This window comes from Salmo salar, chromosome ssa25 (genome assembly GCF_905237065.1).
Source record: "Salmo salar chromosome ssa25, Ssal_v3.1, whole genome shotgun sequence".
NCBI lineage: Eukaryota > Metazoa > Chordata > Actinopteri > Salmoniformes > Salmonidae > Salmo > Salmo salar.
In genome coordinates, this window is record NC_059466.1 from 45,344,218 (window position 1) to 45,362,139 (window position 17,922).

Genomic DNA, 17,922 nt, shown 5'->3' on the forward strand with positions numbered 1-17,922 from the left:
ACTGTAGTATTACCTGTAGGCTGCAGAGGCAGATCATGCTGTACATCATCTGGGTGACACAAAAACAGTGACGGAAGTTATGGAAGGGATTCACCTGGTAGTTGTCATGGATACAAATCTGCAGGGAGGTAGAGGGGAAGGAAGACGTGAGACCATCAGACGTCTACAACAAACCTGACACTAGTAACAAGTGGTGCAGCAGTAGATGAAGAACAGTTGTAGATCTCTCTAGATGTCTTACCAGCCATCTCTTTAATGTGATGGGGTTCATGTTGAAGCCCTTGACCAGGTCCAGGTCATTGTACATGTGCTCCAGGCAGCTCAGCATCTGACCACATGAAGGAAGGTCGAGAAGTGAGACCGAGTGTGAGCAACAGTTCTATGGTAGTTGAGTGTCTATGGTAGTGCTCCTAATCTCAGCTTGTTACCTGTATAAAAAGACACCTGTCCACAGAAGCAATCAATCAATCAGATTCCAAACTCTCCACCAGAACTACATGGGAGGATCTTGTCAATGATCTCAAGGCAGCTGGGACCATAGTCACCAAGAAAACAATTGGTAACACACTACGCCGTGAAGGACTGAAATCCTGCAGCGCCCGCAAGGTCCCCCTGCTCAAGAAAGCACATATACATGCTTGTCTGAAGTTTGCCAATGAACATCTGAATGATTCAGACGACAACTGGATGAAAGTGTTGTGGTCAGATGAGACCAAAATGGAGCTCTTTGGCATCAACTCAACTCGCAGTGTTTGGAGGAGGAGGAATGCTGCCTATGACCCCAAGAACACCATCCCCACCGTCAAACATGGAGGTGGAAACATTATGCTTTGGGGGTGTTTTTCTGCTAAGGGGACAGGACAACTTCACCGCATCAAAGGGACGATGGATGGGGCCATATACCGTCAAATCTTGGGTGAGAACCTCCTTCCCTCAGCCAGGGCATTGAAAATAGGTTGTGGATGGGTATTCCAGCATGACAATGACCCAAAACACACGGCCAAGGCAACAAAGGTGTGGCTCAAGAAGAAGCACATTAAGGTCCTGGAGTGGCCTAGCCAGTCTCCAGACCTTAATCCCATAGAAAATCTGTGGAGGGAGCTGAAGGTACGAGTTGCCAAACGTCAGCCTCGAAACCTTAATGACTTGGAGAAGATCTGCAAAGAGGAGTGGGACAAAATCCCTCCTGAGATGTGTGCCAACCTGGTGGCCAACTACAAGAAACGTCTGACCTCTGTGATTGCCAACAAGGGTTTTGCCACCAAGTACTAAGTCATGTTTTGCAGACGGGTCAAATACTTATTTCCCTCATTAAAATGCAAATCATTTTATAACATTTTTGACATGCGTTTTCTGGATTTTTTTGTTGTTATTCTGTCTCTCACTGTTCAAATAAACCTACCATTAAAATGATAGACTGATCATTTCTTTGTCAGTGGGCAAACGTACAAAAATCAGCAGGGGATCAAATACTTTTTTCCCTCACTGTATGGTAGTTGAGGGTCTATGGTCCAATCCCCTGTCCTCACCTCATTGGGCTCCCACTGCCAGACATCAAAGGTGGGATGTCTGAGAGCTTCCACTGTCTCCTGAGACAGGTGGTACTACACACACACACACACACACACACACACACACACACACAGAGAGAGGCAGATAGAGAGATGCACAGAAGAGGGGAGAGAGAAGAACAACAATGTTTTGGTGAAGTCAGCATCTGACCTTGTTGGCCTCCCACAGCCAGAGGTCAAAGGGCAGGCTTTCTGAGGACGTCTATGGTCTGCTGCGAAAGCATGAAAGCACAGAGCTCCCAGTTTACCGTCTGTCTGTCTCCGGTGCTTGTTATGGACTTACCTCTACATACCTGACCTCACCACACCTGACCTCACCTGACCTGACCTCACCTGACCTGACTACGGGTGTTAAACCAGCATCGGAGACAGATGCTGTCTGTAATTCTTTAGGCGAGGCAGCTAGCCCCTAGGGCCTTTGCACTCCGCACCCACCTATGAAATCTAGAGGAAACACTGGCACACATGACATGGGTGTAATTAAGTAGGGGCATGCTGTATTTGACAGGGTGGAGGTAAATCAGTCATACAACTGACTCAGGATATACAGGTGGTGTTCTGACGCTATGGACCTACAGGTGGTGTTCTAACACTATGGACCTACAGGTGGTGTTCTAAAACTATGGATCTACAGGTGGTGTTCTAACACTATGGACCTACAGGTGGTGTTCTGACACTATGGACCTACAGGTGGTGTTCTGACACTATGGACCTACAGGTGGTGTTCTGACACTATGGACCTACAGGTGGTGTTCTAACACTATGGACCTACAGGTGGTGTTCTGACACTATGGACCTACAGGTGGTGTTCTAACACTATGGACCTACAAGTGGTGTTCTGACACTATGGACCTACAGGTGGTGTTCTAACACTATGGACATACAGGTGGTGTTCTGACACTATGGACATACAGGTGGTGTTCTAACACTATGGACATACAGGTGGTGTTCTGACACTATGGACATACAGGTGGTGTTCTAACACTATGGACATACAGGTGGTGTTCTGACACTATGGACATACAGGTGGTGTTCTAACACTATGGACATACAGGTGGTGTTCTGACACTATGGACATACAGGTGGTGTTCTGACACTATGGACCTACAGGTGGTGTTCTAACACTATGGACCTACAGTCCCGGATAACAGGCTCACTGACACACACAATGAAGTTGGAGTAATTTGCAGACCTTACCTTGGGGTAAGAGGGCACGTCTCTCCGAGATGTCAGCTTCTTTTTGTCATCCAGGAAATGACTACAGTTCAAAGCAAGCAGCAAACAATAAATCAGACAGTATGTAACCTTATCAGACGCCTTAGGTTATTACTAACACTGTATTATGTGGAACAATGAACTTAACTAAATCCTTTAATAATTGTCCAACCTGATCCCATTGTTATGCCACTGATCTACCCTGAGCAAGAGAGTGAGATCTCTGAGGGGGGTTGTTAAAATTAAAGTATAATAACACCTGATCTAAATATATAACCTAATGAGCATGACCCTGGTTCTAAAGCCCAGCTAATGACCGGCTGGGGAGGGGGGGAAGTTTGTTTCGTCAATACTTCCTCTACTAATTAACACTAACTAGGAGCTCAGATAGGACTGTTCAAATGTAAGATGCAGAAAAGAACCATTCAGGCATTGGACATCGTTATCAGGATTCAGGTCGCAGCTAGAGGTAAACCTTCAAAGATGATGATGTAATAAGGTGACTAACCTGTTGTTGATGGAGGCCATCTCCTCCCTGAGCTTCTTGATGTCGCTGTGACACTTCTCTATCTCCTCCACCTTCATCCCCTCCACTGCAGAGAGACAGAGAGAGGGAGAGACAGAGAGAGGGAGGGAAAGAGAGAGAGGGGGGAGAGAGAGGGGGAGAGAGGTTAATGTATCCTATGATACCAATAGTCAGATGCAACACCTATTTCCTCCTTGTCTGGCATCAGAACCACCTGTCCCAGGCCTTCTGTACTGTATAAACTATTAATATTGATTACCTCTGGGATCTATATCAGTCAGATGACCTTATTGATAAACATGATGATGAGAAATCCTTATCAGGACTCTTTGGACTCAACGCCACATCTTCCATCTTTACTCCGTACACAGAAATGCATACAAAGCTCTCCTTCGCCCTTCACTTGGCAAATCTGACTTTATCCTCCCGATTCCTGCTTACAAGCAAAAATCTAAAATGGGAAGTACCAGTGACGCAACCAATAAAGAAGTTGTCCGATAAAGTGGATACTAAGCTACAGGACTGTTTTGTTTAGCACAGCCTGTAATATGTTCCCGGGAATCTTCGAATGGCATTGAGGAGTTTACCACATCAGTCGACTGGCTTCATTAATAAGTGCATCGATGATGTTGTCCCCAAAGTGACCATGCGTACATACAGTGTCTTCAGAAGGTATTCACTCCCCTTGACTTTTTCAACATTTTGTTGAGTTACTGCCTGTATTTTAGATTGATTCAATTGACTGTTTTTGTCACTGGCCTTACACACAATACCCCATAATGTCAAAGTGGAATTATGTTTTTTGAAATATTACAAATGTATTAAAACTTAAAAGCTGAAATGTCTTGAGTCAATAAGTATTCAACCCCTTTGTTATGGAAAGTCAAAATAAGTTTAGGAGTAAAAATGTGCTTAACAAGTCACATAATAAGTTGCATGGACTCACTCTGTGTGCAATAATAGTGTTTGACATGATTTTTGAATGACAATCTCATCTCTGTACCCCACACACAATTATCTGTAAGGTCCCTCAGTCGAGCAGTGAATTTCAAACACATATTCAACCACAAAGACCAGGGAGGTTTTCCAATGCCTCGCAAAGAAGGGCACATATTGGTAGATGGGTAAAAAAAGCAGACATTGAATATCCCTTTGAGCATGGGGTAGTTATTAATTACACTTAGGATGTTGTATTAATACACCCAGTCACTACAAAGATACAGGCAACCTTCCTAACTCAGTTGCCGGAGAGGAATGAAACCACTCAGGGATTTCACCATGAGGCCAATTGTGATTTTAAACCAGTTACAAGGCTGTGATAGGAGAATACTGAGGATGGATCAATAACATTGTAGTTACTCCACAATACTAACCTAAATGACAGAGTGAAAAGAAGGAAGTCTGTACAGAACAAAAAATATTCCAAAACATGCATCCTGTTTGCAACAAGCCACTAAAGTAAAACTGTAAACAATGTGGCAAATAAATTCCCTTTTTGTCCTGAATACAAAGTGCTATGTTTGGGGCAAATCCAATACAACACATTATTGAGTACCACTCTCCATATTTTCAAGCATAGTGGTGGCTGCATCTTTAGGATAAAAAATAAATGGAATGAAGCTAAGCATAGGCAAAATCCAAAAGGAAAACCTGCTTCAGTCTGCTTTCCACCAGACACTGGGAGATGAATTCACCTTTCAGCAGGACAATAACCTAAAACACTACAAATCTACACAGGAAATGCTTACCAAGAAGTCAGTGAATGTTCCTGAGTGGCTGAGTTACAGTTCTGACATACATTAGCTTGAAAATCTATGGTAAGACCTGAAAATGGTTGTCTAGCAATGATCAACAACCAATTTGCCAGTGCTTGAAGAATTTTTAAATGAATAATGTGCAAATGTTGCACATTCCAGTTGTGGTAAACTCTTAGAGACTTACCCAGAAAGACTCGCAACTGTAATCGCTGCCAAAGATGCTTCTACAAAGTATTGACCCAGGAGTGTGAATAATTAGGTAAATTAGATATTTAATTTTCAATACATTTGCAAACATTTATAAAAACATGTTTTCACTTTGTCATTATGTGGTATTGTGTGTAGATGGGTGACAAAAAAACAAACATTTAATCCATTTTGAATTCAGGCTATAACACAACAAAATGTGTTATAAGTCAAGGGGTATGAATTAGAACTTTCTGAAGGCACTGTATCCCAACCAGAAGCCATGGATTTCAGGAAACATCCGCACTGAGCTAAAGGCTAGAGCTACCGCTTCTAATGACCGGGACACAAGTGTTGGTCCCATGTTTCATGAGCTGAAATAAAAGATCCCAGAAATGTTCCATGTGACCCTGGGTCTCGACCCCGCCCTGTGCAACTGGGTCCTGGACTTTCTGATGGGCCGCCCCCAGGTGGGGAAGGTAAGAAACAACATCTACACCCCGCTGATCCTCAACACTGGGGCCCCACAAGGGTGCGTTCTCAGCCCTCTCCTGTACTCCTTGTTCACCCATGACTGTGTGGCCATGCACGCCTCCAACTCAATCATCAAGTTTGCAGACGACACTACAGTGGTAGGCTTGATTACCAACAACGACGAGACGGCCTACAGGGAGGAGGTGAGGGCCCTCGGAGTGTGGTGTCAGGAAAATAACCTCACACTCAACGTCAACAAAACAAAGGAGATGATTGTGGACTTCAGGAAACAGCAGAAGGAGCAGCCCCCTATCCACATCGACGGGACAGTAGTGGAGAAGGTGGACAATTTTAAGTTCCTCTGCGTACACGTCATGGACAAACTGAAGTGGTCCACCCACACAGACAGCGTGGTGAAGAAGGCGCAACTGCGCCTCTTCAACCTCAGGAGACTGAAGCAATTTGGCTTGTCACCGAAAACACTCAAACTTTTACAAATGCACAATCGAGAGCATCCTGGTTGGCAACTGCTCCGCCCACAACCATAAGGCTCTCCAGAGGGTAATGTGGTCTGCACAATGCATCACCGGGGGAAACTACCTGCCCTCCAGGACACCTACACCACCCGATGTCACAGGAAGGCCAAAAAGATCATCAAGGACAACAACCACCCGAGCCACTGCCTGTTCACCCCGCTATCATCCAGAAGGCGAGGTCAGTACAGGTGCATCAAAGCTGGGACCAAGAGACTGAAAAACAGCTCCTATCTCAAGGCCATCAGATAGTTAAACAGCCATCACTAACATTGAGTGGCTGCTGCCAACATACTGACTCAAATCTCTAGCCATTTTAATAATTAATAATTGGATGTAATAAATATATCACTAGTCACTTTAAACAATGCCACTTTATATAATGATTACATACCCTACATTACTCATCTCATATGTATATACTGTACTCTATACCATCTACTGCATCTTGCCTATGCCGCATGGCCATCGCTCATCCATATATTTATATGTACATATTCTTATTCATCCCTTTACACTTGTGTGTATAAGGTAGTTGTTGTGAATTTGTTAGATTACATGTTAGATATTACTGCATGGTCAGAACTAGAAGCACAAGCATTCCTCTACACTCGCATTAACATCTGCTAACCATGTGTCTGTGACCATTAAAATTTGATTTGCACAAAAAGCTTATTTCTCTTAAATGTTGTGTCCAAATTAGTTTACATGCCTGTTAGTGTGCATTTCTCCTTTGCCAAGATAATCCATCCACCTGACAGGTGTGGCATAGCAAGAAGCTGATGAAACAGCATGATCATTACACAGTTGCACCTTGTGCTGGGGACAATAAAAGGCCACTCTAAACTGTGCCGTTTTGTCAAACAACACAAAGCCACAGATGTTTCAAGTTTTGAGGGAGTGTGCAAATGGCATGCTGACTGCAGGATTGGTCACCAGAGCTGTTGCCAGATCATTCAATGTACATTCCACTACCAAAAGTCTTCTCCAACGTTGTTTTAGATAATTTGGCAATACGTCCCAACCGGCCTCACAACAGCAGACCACGTGTATGGCGTTGTGTGGGCGAGCAGTTTGGCGTTGTGAACAGAGTGCTCCATGGTGGCAGTGGGGTTATGGTATGGGAAGGCATAAGCTATGGACAATGAACACAATTGCATTTTATCTATGACAATTTGAATGCACAGAGATACCGTGACGAGATCCTGAGGCCCATTGTCGTGCCATTCATCCTCCGCCATCACCTCATGTTTCAGCATGATAATGCAGGGCCCCATGATGTAAAAATATGTACACAATTCCGGGAAGCTGAACATGTCCCAGTTATTCCATGTCCTGTATATTCACCAGACATGTCACCCATTGAGTATGTTTGGGATACTCTGGATTGACATGTACAACCGCTTGTTCCAGTTCAGCCAATATCCAGAAATTTTGCACAGCCATTGAAGCCGTTGTGGGACAACATTCCAAAGGCGACAATCAACAGCCTCATCAACTCTATGAGAAGGAGATGTGCTGCGCTGCATGAGGCAAATGGTGGTCACCCTTGATACTAACTGGTTTTCGCATCCACGCCCCTACCTGTTTTTTAAAGTATCTGTGACCAACAGAAGCATACCTGTATTCCCAGTCATGTGAAATCCATAGATCAGGGCCTAATATTTGTATTTTCTTCAATTGACTGATTTCCTTATATGAACTATAACACAGTAAAATCTTTGAAATTGCTGCATGTTGTGTTTATATTTTTGTTCAGTATACACCGACTCTGATGCTTGTAGGATATGGCAGGGCTTGCAGACTATCACGGATAACAAATGGAAACCTAGCCGCGAGCTGCCCAGCGACCTATGTCTACCAAACGAGCTAAATGCCTTCTATGCTCGCTTCGAGGCAAGCAACACTGAGCCATGCATTATAGCACCAGCTGTTCCAGACAGCTGTGTGATCACGCTCTCTGAAGCCGATGTGAGTAAGACCGTTAAACATGGTTAGCATTCACATGGCTGCAAGGCCAGATGAATTACAAAGACGCGTCCTCAGAGCATGCGCAGACCAGCTGGCAAGTGTCTTCACTGACATTTTTAACCTCTTTCTGACCCAGTCTGTAATACCTACATGTTTCAAGCAGACCACCATAGTCCCTTAGGGTACCTTGGCGTTCTTGTGCTGTCTAAATGACTATCGCCCCGTACCACTCACATATGTAGCCATGAAATGCTTTGAAAGGCTGGTCATGGCTCACATCAACAGCATCATCCCAGATACCCTGGACCCAATTCAATTTGCATACCGACCCAACAGATCTACAGATGACAAAATCTCTATTGCACTCCACACTGCCCTCTCCCACCTGGACATGAGGAACACCCATGCGAGAATGCTGTTCATTGACTACAGCTCAACGTTTAACACCATAGTGTCCTCCAAGCTCATCACTAAGCTAAGGACCCTGGAACTGAATACCTCCCTCTGCAACTGGATCCTGGACTTCCTGACAGGCCGCTCCCAGGTGGTGAGGGTAGGTAACAACACATCTGTCACACTGACACTCAACATGGGGGCCACTCAGGGGTGCCTGCTTAGTCCCCTCTTGTACTCCCTGTTCACCCACGACTGCATAGCCACGCATGACTCCCAACACCATCATTACATTTACTGAAGATACAACGGTGGTAGGCCTGATCACTGACAATGATGAGACAGCCTATAGGGAGGTCAGAGACCTGACAGTGTGGTGCCAGGACAACAACCTCTCCCTCAACGTGATCAAGACAAAAGGAGCTGATCGTGGACTACTGGAAACGGAGGGCCGAGCATGCCCACACTCACATCAACGGGGCTGTAGTGGAGCGAGTCGAGAGCTTCAAGTTCCTCTGTGTCCACATCACTAAGAATCTATCATGGTCCACACACACCAACACAGTCATGAAGAGGGCACGTCAACGCCTTTTTCCAGATCAGGAGGTTGAAAAGATTCGGCATGGGCCCTCAGATCCTCAAAAAGTTATACATCTGCACCCTTTAGAGCATCTTGAATGGCTGCATCACCATGGCAACTGCTTGGCATCTGACCACAGGGCACTATAGAGGGTGGTGCGTACAGCCCAGCACATCACTGGGGGCCAAGCTCTCTGCAATCCAGGGCCTCTATAGCAGGCGGTGTCAGAGGAAGACCCTAAAAATTGTCAAAGACTCCAGCCACCCAAGTCATAGACTGTTCTCTCTGCTCCCGAGTGGCACATCGGTCTAAGGCACTGCATCTCAGTGCAAGAGGCATCACTTCAGTCCCTGGTTCGAATCCAGGCTGTATCACATCCGGCCGTGATTGCGAGTCCCATAGGGCAGCGCACAATTGGCCCAGCGTCGTCCAGGTTAGGCCGGGCTAGGCTGTCATTGTAAATAAGAATTTGTCCTTAACTGACTTGCCCAGTTAAATAAAGGTTAAATAAAAAATATATATATTAAATACTGCATGACAAGCAGTACTGATGCACCATGTCTGTAACCAACAGGACCCTGAACAGCTTCTACGCCCCAAGCCAGAAGACTGTTAGTTAGCTGGACTATCTACATCGATCCTTATTACATACACTGCTGCTACTGTTTATTATCTATCCTGTTGTCTCAGTACTGGTACCCCGTGTATATAACCAAGTTATCATTACTCAGTACTGGTACCCCGTGTATATAACCTAGTTATCATTACTCAGTACTGGTACCCCGTGTATATAACCAAGTTATCATTACTCAGTACTGGTACCCCGTGTATATAGTCAAGTTATCATTACTCAGTACTGGTACCCCGTGTATATAGTCAAGTTAACATTACTCAGTACTGGTACCCCGTGTATATAACCAAGTTATCATTACTCAGTACTGGTACCCCGTGTATATAACCAAGTTATCATTACTCAGTACTGGTACCCCGTGTATATAGTCAAGTTATCATTACTCAGTACTGGTACCCCGTGTATATAGCCAAGTTATCATTACTCAGTACTGGTACCCCGTGTATATAACCAAGTTATCATTACTCAGTACTGGTACCCCGTGTATATAGTCAAGTTATCATTACTCAGTACTGGTACCCCGTGTATATAGTCAAGTTATCATTACTCAGTACTGGTACCCCGTGTATATAACCAAGTTATCATTACTCATTACTGGTACCCCGTGTATATAACCAAGTTATCATTACTCAGTACTGGTACCCTGTGTATATAGCCTAGTTATCATTACTCAGTACTGGTACCCCGTGTATATAGCCTAGTTATCATTACTCAGTACTGGTAGCCCGTGTATATAGCCTAGTTATCATTACTCAGTACTGGTACCCCGTGTATATAGCCTAGTTATCATTACTCAGTACTGGTACCCCGTGTATATAACCTAGTTATCATTACTCAGTACTGGTACCCCGTGTATATAACCAAGTTATCATTACTCAGTACTGGTACCCCGTGTATATAGCCTAGTTATCATTACTCAGTACTGGTACCCCGTGTATATAGCCTAGTTATCATTACTCAGTACTGGTACCCCGTGTATATAACCAAGTTATCATTACTCAGTACTGGTACCCCGTGTATATAACCAAGTTATCATTACTCAGTACTGGTACCCCGTGTATATAACCTAGTTATCATTACTCAGTACTGGTACCCCGTGTATATAACCTAGTTATCATTACTCAGTACTGGTACCCCGTGTATATAACAAAGTTATCATTACTCAGTACTGGTACCCCGTGTATATAGCCTTGTTATCATTACTCAGTACTGGTACCCCGTGTATATAGCCTAGTTATCATTACTCAGTACTGGTACCCCGTGTATATAGCCTAGTTATCATTACTCAGTACTGGTACCCCGTGTATATAACCAAGTTATCATTACTCAGTACTGGTACCCCGTGTATATAACCAAGTTATCATTACTCAGTACTGGTACCCTGTGTATATAGCCTAGTTATCATTACTCAGTACTGGTACCCCGTGTATATAGCCTAGTTATCATTACTCAGTACTGGTAGCCCGTGTATATAGCCTAGTTATCATTACTCAGTACTGGTACCCCGTGTATATAGCCTAGTTATCATTACTCAGTACTGGTACCCCGTGTATATAACCTAGATATCATTACTCGGTACTGGTACCCTGTGTATATAGCCTAGTTATCATTACTCAGTACTGGTACCCCGTGTATATAACCAAGTTATCATTACTCAGTACTGGTACCCCGTGTATATAGCCTTGTTATCATTACTCAGTACTGGTACCCCGTGTATATAGCCTAGTTATCATTACTCAGTACTGGTACCCTGTGTATATTGCCTAGTTATCATTACTCAGTACTGGTACCCCGTGTATATAACCAAGTTATCATTACTCAGTACTGGTACCCCGTGTATATAACCAAGTTATCATTACTCAGTACTGGTACCCTGTGTATATAGCCTAGTTATCATTACTCAGTACTGGTACCCCGTGTATATAGCCTAGTTGTCATTACTCAGTACTGGTACCCCGTGTATATAACCTAGTTATCATTACTCAGTACTGGTACCCCGTGTATATAACCTAGTTATCATTACTCAGTACTGGTACCCCGTGTATATAACCAAGTTATCATTACTCAGTACTGGTACCCCGTGTATATAGCCTAGTTATCATTACTCAGTACTGGTACCCCGTGTATATAGCCTAGTTATCATTACTCAGTACTGGTACCCCGTGTATATAACCTAGATATCATTACTCGGTACTGGTACCCCGTGTATATAGCCTAGTTATCATTACTCAGTACTGGTACCCCGTGTATATAACCAAGTTATCATTACTCAGTACTGGTACCCCGTGTATATAACCAAGTTATCATTACTCAGTACTGGTACCCCGTGTATATAGCCTAGTTATCATTACTCAGTACTGGTACCCCGTGTATATAACCAAGTTATCATTACTCAGTACTGGTACCCCGTGTATATAACCAAGTTATCATTACTCAGTACTGGTACCCCGTGTATATAACCTAGTTATCATTACTCAGTACTGGTACCCCGTGTATATAACCTAGTTATCATTACTCAGTACTGGTACCCCGTGTATATAACAAAGTTATCATTACTCAGTACTGGTACCCCGTGTATATAGCCTTGTTATCATTACTCAGTACTGGTACCCCGTGTATATAGCCTAGTTATCATTACTCAGTACTGGTACCCTGTGTATATAGCCTAGTTATCATTACTCAGTACTGGTACCCCGTGTATATAACCTAGTTATCATTACTCAGTACTGGTACCCCGTGTATATAACCAAGTTATCATTACTCAGTACTGGTACCCTGTGTATATAGCCTAGTTATCATTACTCAGTACTGGTACCCCGTGTATATAGCCTAGTTATCATTACTCAGTACTGGTAGCCCGTGTATATAGCCTAGTTATCATTACTCAGTACTGGTACCCCGTGTATATAGCCTAGTTATCATTACTCAGTACTGGTACCCCGTGTATATAACCTAGATATCATTACTCGGTACTGGTACCCTGTGTATATAGCCTAGTTATCATTACTCAGTACTGGTACCCCGTGTATATAACCAAGTTATCATTACTCAGTACTGGTACCCCGTGTATATAGCCTTGTTATCATTACTCAGTACTGGTACCCCGTGTATATAGCCTAGTTATCATTACTCAGTACTGGTACCCTGTGTATATTGCCTAGTTATCATTACTCAGTACTGGTACCCCGTGTATATAACCAAGTTATCATTACTCAGTACTGGTACCCCGTGTATATAACCAAGTTATCATTACTCAGTACTGGTACCCCGTGTATATAGCCTAGTTATCATTACTCAGTACTGGTACCCCGTGTATATAGCCTAGTTGTCATTACTCAGTACTGGTACCCCGTGTATATAACCTAGTTATCATTACTCAGTACTGGTACCCCGTGTATATAACCTAGTTATCATTACTCAGTACTGGTACCCCGTGTATATAACCAAGTTATCATTACTCAGTACTGGTACCCCGTGTATATAGCCTAGTTATCATTACTCAGTACTGGTACCCCGTGTATATAGCCTAGTTATCATTACTCAGTACTGGTACCCCGTGTATATAACCTAGATATCATTACTCGGTACTGGTACCCCGTGTATATAGCCTAGTTATCATTACTCAGTACTGGTACCCCGTGTATATAACCAAGTTATCATTACTCAGTACTGGTACCCCGTGTATATAACCAAGTTATCATTACTCAGTACTGGTACCCCGTGTATATAGCCTAGTTATCATTACTCAGTACTGGTACCCCGTGTATATAGCCTAGTTATCATTACTCAGTACTGGTACCCTGTGTGTATATAGCCTAGTTATCATTACTCAGTACTGGTACCCCGTGTATATAACCAAGTTATCATTACTCAGTACTGGTACCCCGTGTATATAGCCTAGTTATCATTACTCAGTACTGGTACCCCGTGTATATAACCTAGATATCATTACTCAGTACTGGTACCCTGTGTATATAGCCTAGTTATCATTACTCAGTACTGGTACCCCGTGTATATAACCAAGTTATCATTACTCAGTACTGGTACCCCGTGTATATAGCCTAGTTATCATTACTCAGTACTGGTACCCCGTGTATATAACCTAGTTATCATTACTCAGTACTGGTACCCCGTGTGTATAACCTAGTTATCATTACTCAGTACTGGTACCCCGTGTATATAGCCTAGTTATCATTACTCAGTACTGGTACCCCGTGTATATAACCAAGTTATCATTACTCAGTACTGGTACCCCGTGTATATAGTCTTGTTATCATTACTCAGTACTGGTACCCCGTGTATATAGCCTAGTTATCATTACTCAGTACTGGTACCCTGTGTATATAGCCTAGTTATCATTACTCAGTACTGGTACCCCGTGTATATAACCTAGTTATCATTACTCAGTACTGGTACCCCGTGTATATAGCCTAGTTATCATTACTCAGTACTGGTACCCCGTGTATATAACCAAGTTATCATTACTCAGTACTGGTACACCGTGTATATAACCAAGTTATCATTACTCAGTACTGGTACCCCGTGTATATAACCTAGTTATCATTACTCAGTACTGGTACCCCGCGTATATAACCAAGTTATCATTACTCAGTACTGGTACCCTGTGTATATAGCCTAGTTATCATTACTCAGTACTGGTACCCCGTGTATATAGCCTAGTTATCATTACTCAGTACTGGTACCCCGTGTATATAGCCTAGTTATCATTACTCAGTACTGGTACCCCGTGTATATAGCCTAGTTATCATTACTCAGTACTGGTACCCCGTGTATATAACCTAGATATCATTACTCAGTACTGGTACCCTGTGTATATAGCCTAGTTATCATTACTCAGTACTGGTACCCCGTGTATATAACCAAGTTATCATTACTCAGTACTGGTACCCCGTGTATATAGCCTTGTTATCATTACTCAGTACTGGTACCCCGTGTATATAGCCTAGTTATCATTACTCAGTACTGGTACCCTGTGTATATAGCCTAGTTATCATTACTCAGTACTGGTACCCCGTGTATATAACCTAGTTATCATTACTCAGTACTGGTACCCCGTGTATATAGCCTAGTTATCATTACTCAGTACTGGTACCCCGTGTATATAACCAAGTTATCATTACTCAGTACTGGTACCCCGTGTATATAGTCTTGTTATCATTACTCAGTACTGGTACCCCGTGTATATAGCCTAGTTATCATTACTCAGTACTGATACCCCGTGTATATAACCAAGTTATCATTACTCAGTACTGGTACCCCGTGTATATAGTCTTGTTATCATTACTCAGTACTGGTACCCCGTGTATATAGCCTAGTTATCATTACTCAGTACTGGTACCCCGTGTATATAGCCTAGTTATCATTACTCAGTACTGGTACCCCGTGTATATAACCTAGTTATCATTACTCAGTACTGGTACCCCGTGTATATAGCCTAGTTATCATTACTCAGTACTGGTACCCCGTGTATATAACCAAGTTATCATTACTCAGTACTGGTACCCCGTGTATATAACCAAGTTATCATTACTCAGTACTGGTACCCCGTGTATATAGCCTAGTTATCATTACTCAGTACTGGTACCCCGTGTATATAACCAAGTTATCATTACTCAGTACTGGTACCCCGTGTATATAGCCTAGTTATCATTACTCAGTACTGGTACCCCGTGTATATAGCCTAGTTATCATTACTCAGTACTGGTACCCCGTGTATATAGCCTAGTTATCATTACTCAGTACTGGTACCCTGTGTATATAGCCTAGTTATCATTACTCAGTACTGGTACCCCGTGTATATAACCAAGTTATCATTACTCAGTACTGGTACCCCGTGTATATAGCCTAGTTATCATTACTCAGTACTGGTACCCCGTGTATATAGCCTAGTTATCATTACTCAGTACTGGTACCCTGTGTATATAGCCTAGTTATCATTACTCAGTACTGGTACCCCGTGTATATAACCTAGTTATCATTACTCAGTACTGGTACCCCGTGTATATAGCCTAGTTATCATTACTCAGTACTGGTACCCCGTGTATATAACCAAGTTATCATTACTCAGTACTGGTACCCCGTGTATATAGTCTTGTTATCATTACTCAGTACTGGTACCCCGTGTATATAGCCTAGTTATCATTACTCAGTACTGGTACCCCGTGTATATAGCCTAGTTATCATTACTCAGTACTGGTACCCCGTGTATATAACCTAGTTATCATTACTCAGTACTGGTACCCCGTGTATATAGCCTAGTTATCATTACTCAGTACTGGTACCCCGTGTATATAACCAAGTTATCATTACTCAGTACTGGTACACCGTGTATATAACCAAGTTATCATTACTCAGTACTGGTACCCCGTGTATATAACCTAGTTATCATTACTCAGTACTGGTACCCCGTGTATATAGCCTAGTTATCATTACTCAGTACTGGTACCCTGTGTATATAGCCTACTTATCATTACTCAGTACTGGTACCCCGTGTATATAACCTAGTTATCATTACTCAGTACTGGTACCCCGTGTATATAGCCTAGTTATCATTACTCAGTACTGGTACCCCGTGTATATAACCAAGTTATCATTACTCAGTACTGGTACCCCGTGTATATAACCTAGTTATCATTACTCAGTACTGGTACCCCGTGTATATAGCCTAGTTATCATTACTCAGTACTGGTACCCCGTGTATATAGCCTAGTTATCATTACTCAGTACTGGTACCCCGTGTATATAACCAAGTTATCATTACTCAGTACTGGTACCCCGTGTATATAACCAAGTTATCATTACTCAGTACTGGTACCCTGTGTATATAGCCTAGTTATCATTACTCAGTACTGGTACCCTGTGTATATAGCCTAGTTATCATTACTCAGTACTGGTACCCCGTGTATAAAGCCTAGTTATCATTACTCAGTACTGGTACCCCGTGTATATAACCTAGTTATCATTACTCAGTACTGGTACCCCGTGTATATAGCCTAGTTATCATTACTCAGTACTGGTACCCCGTGTATATAGCCTAGTTATCATTACTCAGTACTGGTACCCCGTGTATATAGCCTAGTTATCATTACTCAGTACTGGTACCCCGTGTATATAACCAAGTTATCATTACTCAGTACTGGTACCCCGTGTATATAACCAAGTTATCATTACTCAGTACTGGTACCCCGTGTATATAGCCTAGTTATCATTACTCAGTACTGGTACCCCGTGTATATAGCCTAGTTATCATTACTCAGTACTGGTACCCCGTGTATATAGCCTAGTTATCATTACTCAGTACTGGTACCCCGTGTATATAACCTAGTTATCATTACTCAGTACTGGTACCCCGTGTATATAACCTAGTTATCATTACTCAGTACTGGTACCCCGTGTATATAACAAAGTTATCATTACTCAGTACTGGTACCCCGTGTATATAGCCTTGTTATCATTACTCAGTACTGGTACCCCGTGTATATAGCCTAGTTATCATTACTCAGTACTGGTACCCTGTGTATATAGCCTAGTTATCATTACTCAGTACTGGTACCCCGTGTATATAACCAAGTTATCATTACTCAGTACTGGTACCCCGTGTATATAACCAAGTTATCATTACTCAGTACTGGTACCCCGTGTATATAACCTAGTTATCATTACTCAGTACTGGTACCCCGTGTATATAGCCTAGTTATCATTACTCAGTACTGGTACCCCGTGTATATAGCCTAGTTATCATTACTCAGTACTGGTAGCCCGTGTATATAGCCTAGTTATCATTACTCAGTACTGGTACCCCGTGTATATAGCCTAGTTATCATTACTCAGTACTGGTACCCCGTGTATATAACCTAGATATCATTACTCGGTACTGGTACCCTGTGTATATAGCCTAGTTATCATTACTCAGTACTGGTACCCCGTGTATATAACCAAGTTATCATTACTCAGTACTGGTACCCCGTGTATATAGCCTTGTTATCATTACTCAGTACTGGTACCCCGTGTATATAGCCTAGTTATCATTACTCAGTACTGGTACCCTGTGTATATTGCCTAGTT

At 42.8% G+C, this 17,922-nt stretch overlaps 1 protein-coding gene across 1 annotated transcript in view; it reads right to left on the bottom strand.

Moving 5' to 3' along the window:
* LOC106586845 (high affinity cGMP-specific 3',5'-cyclic phosphodiesterase 9A) overlaps window positions 1-17,922 on the bottom strand; it is a 40,092-nt gene that overhangs the window by 9,208 nt on the left and 12,962 nt on the right. The window contains exons 3-7 of the mRNA XM_014174557.2: window positions 3,295-3,379; window positions 2,769-2,829; window positions 1,530-1,604; window positions 242-328; window positions 14-118 (exon numbers count right to left, since the gene is read on the bottom strand). Of these exons, the coding sequence (XP_014030032.2) occupies window positions 14-118; window positions 242-328; window positions 1,530-1,604; window positions 2,769-2,829; window positions 3,295-3,379 (413 nt within the window). The remainder of the gene's footprint in view (window positions 1-13; window positions 119-241; window positions 329-1,529; window positions 1,605-2,768; window positions 2,830-3,294; window positions 3,380-17,922) is intronic.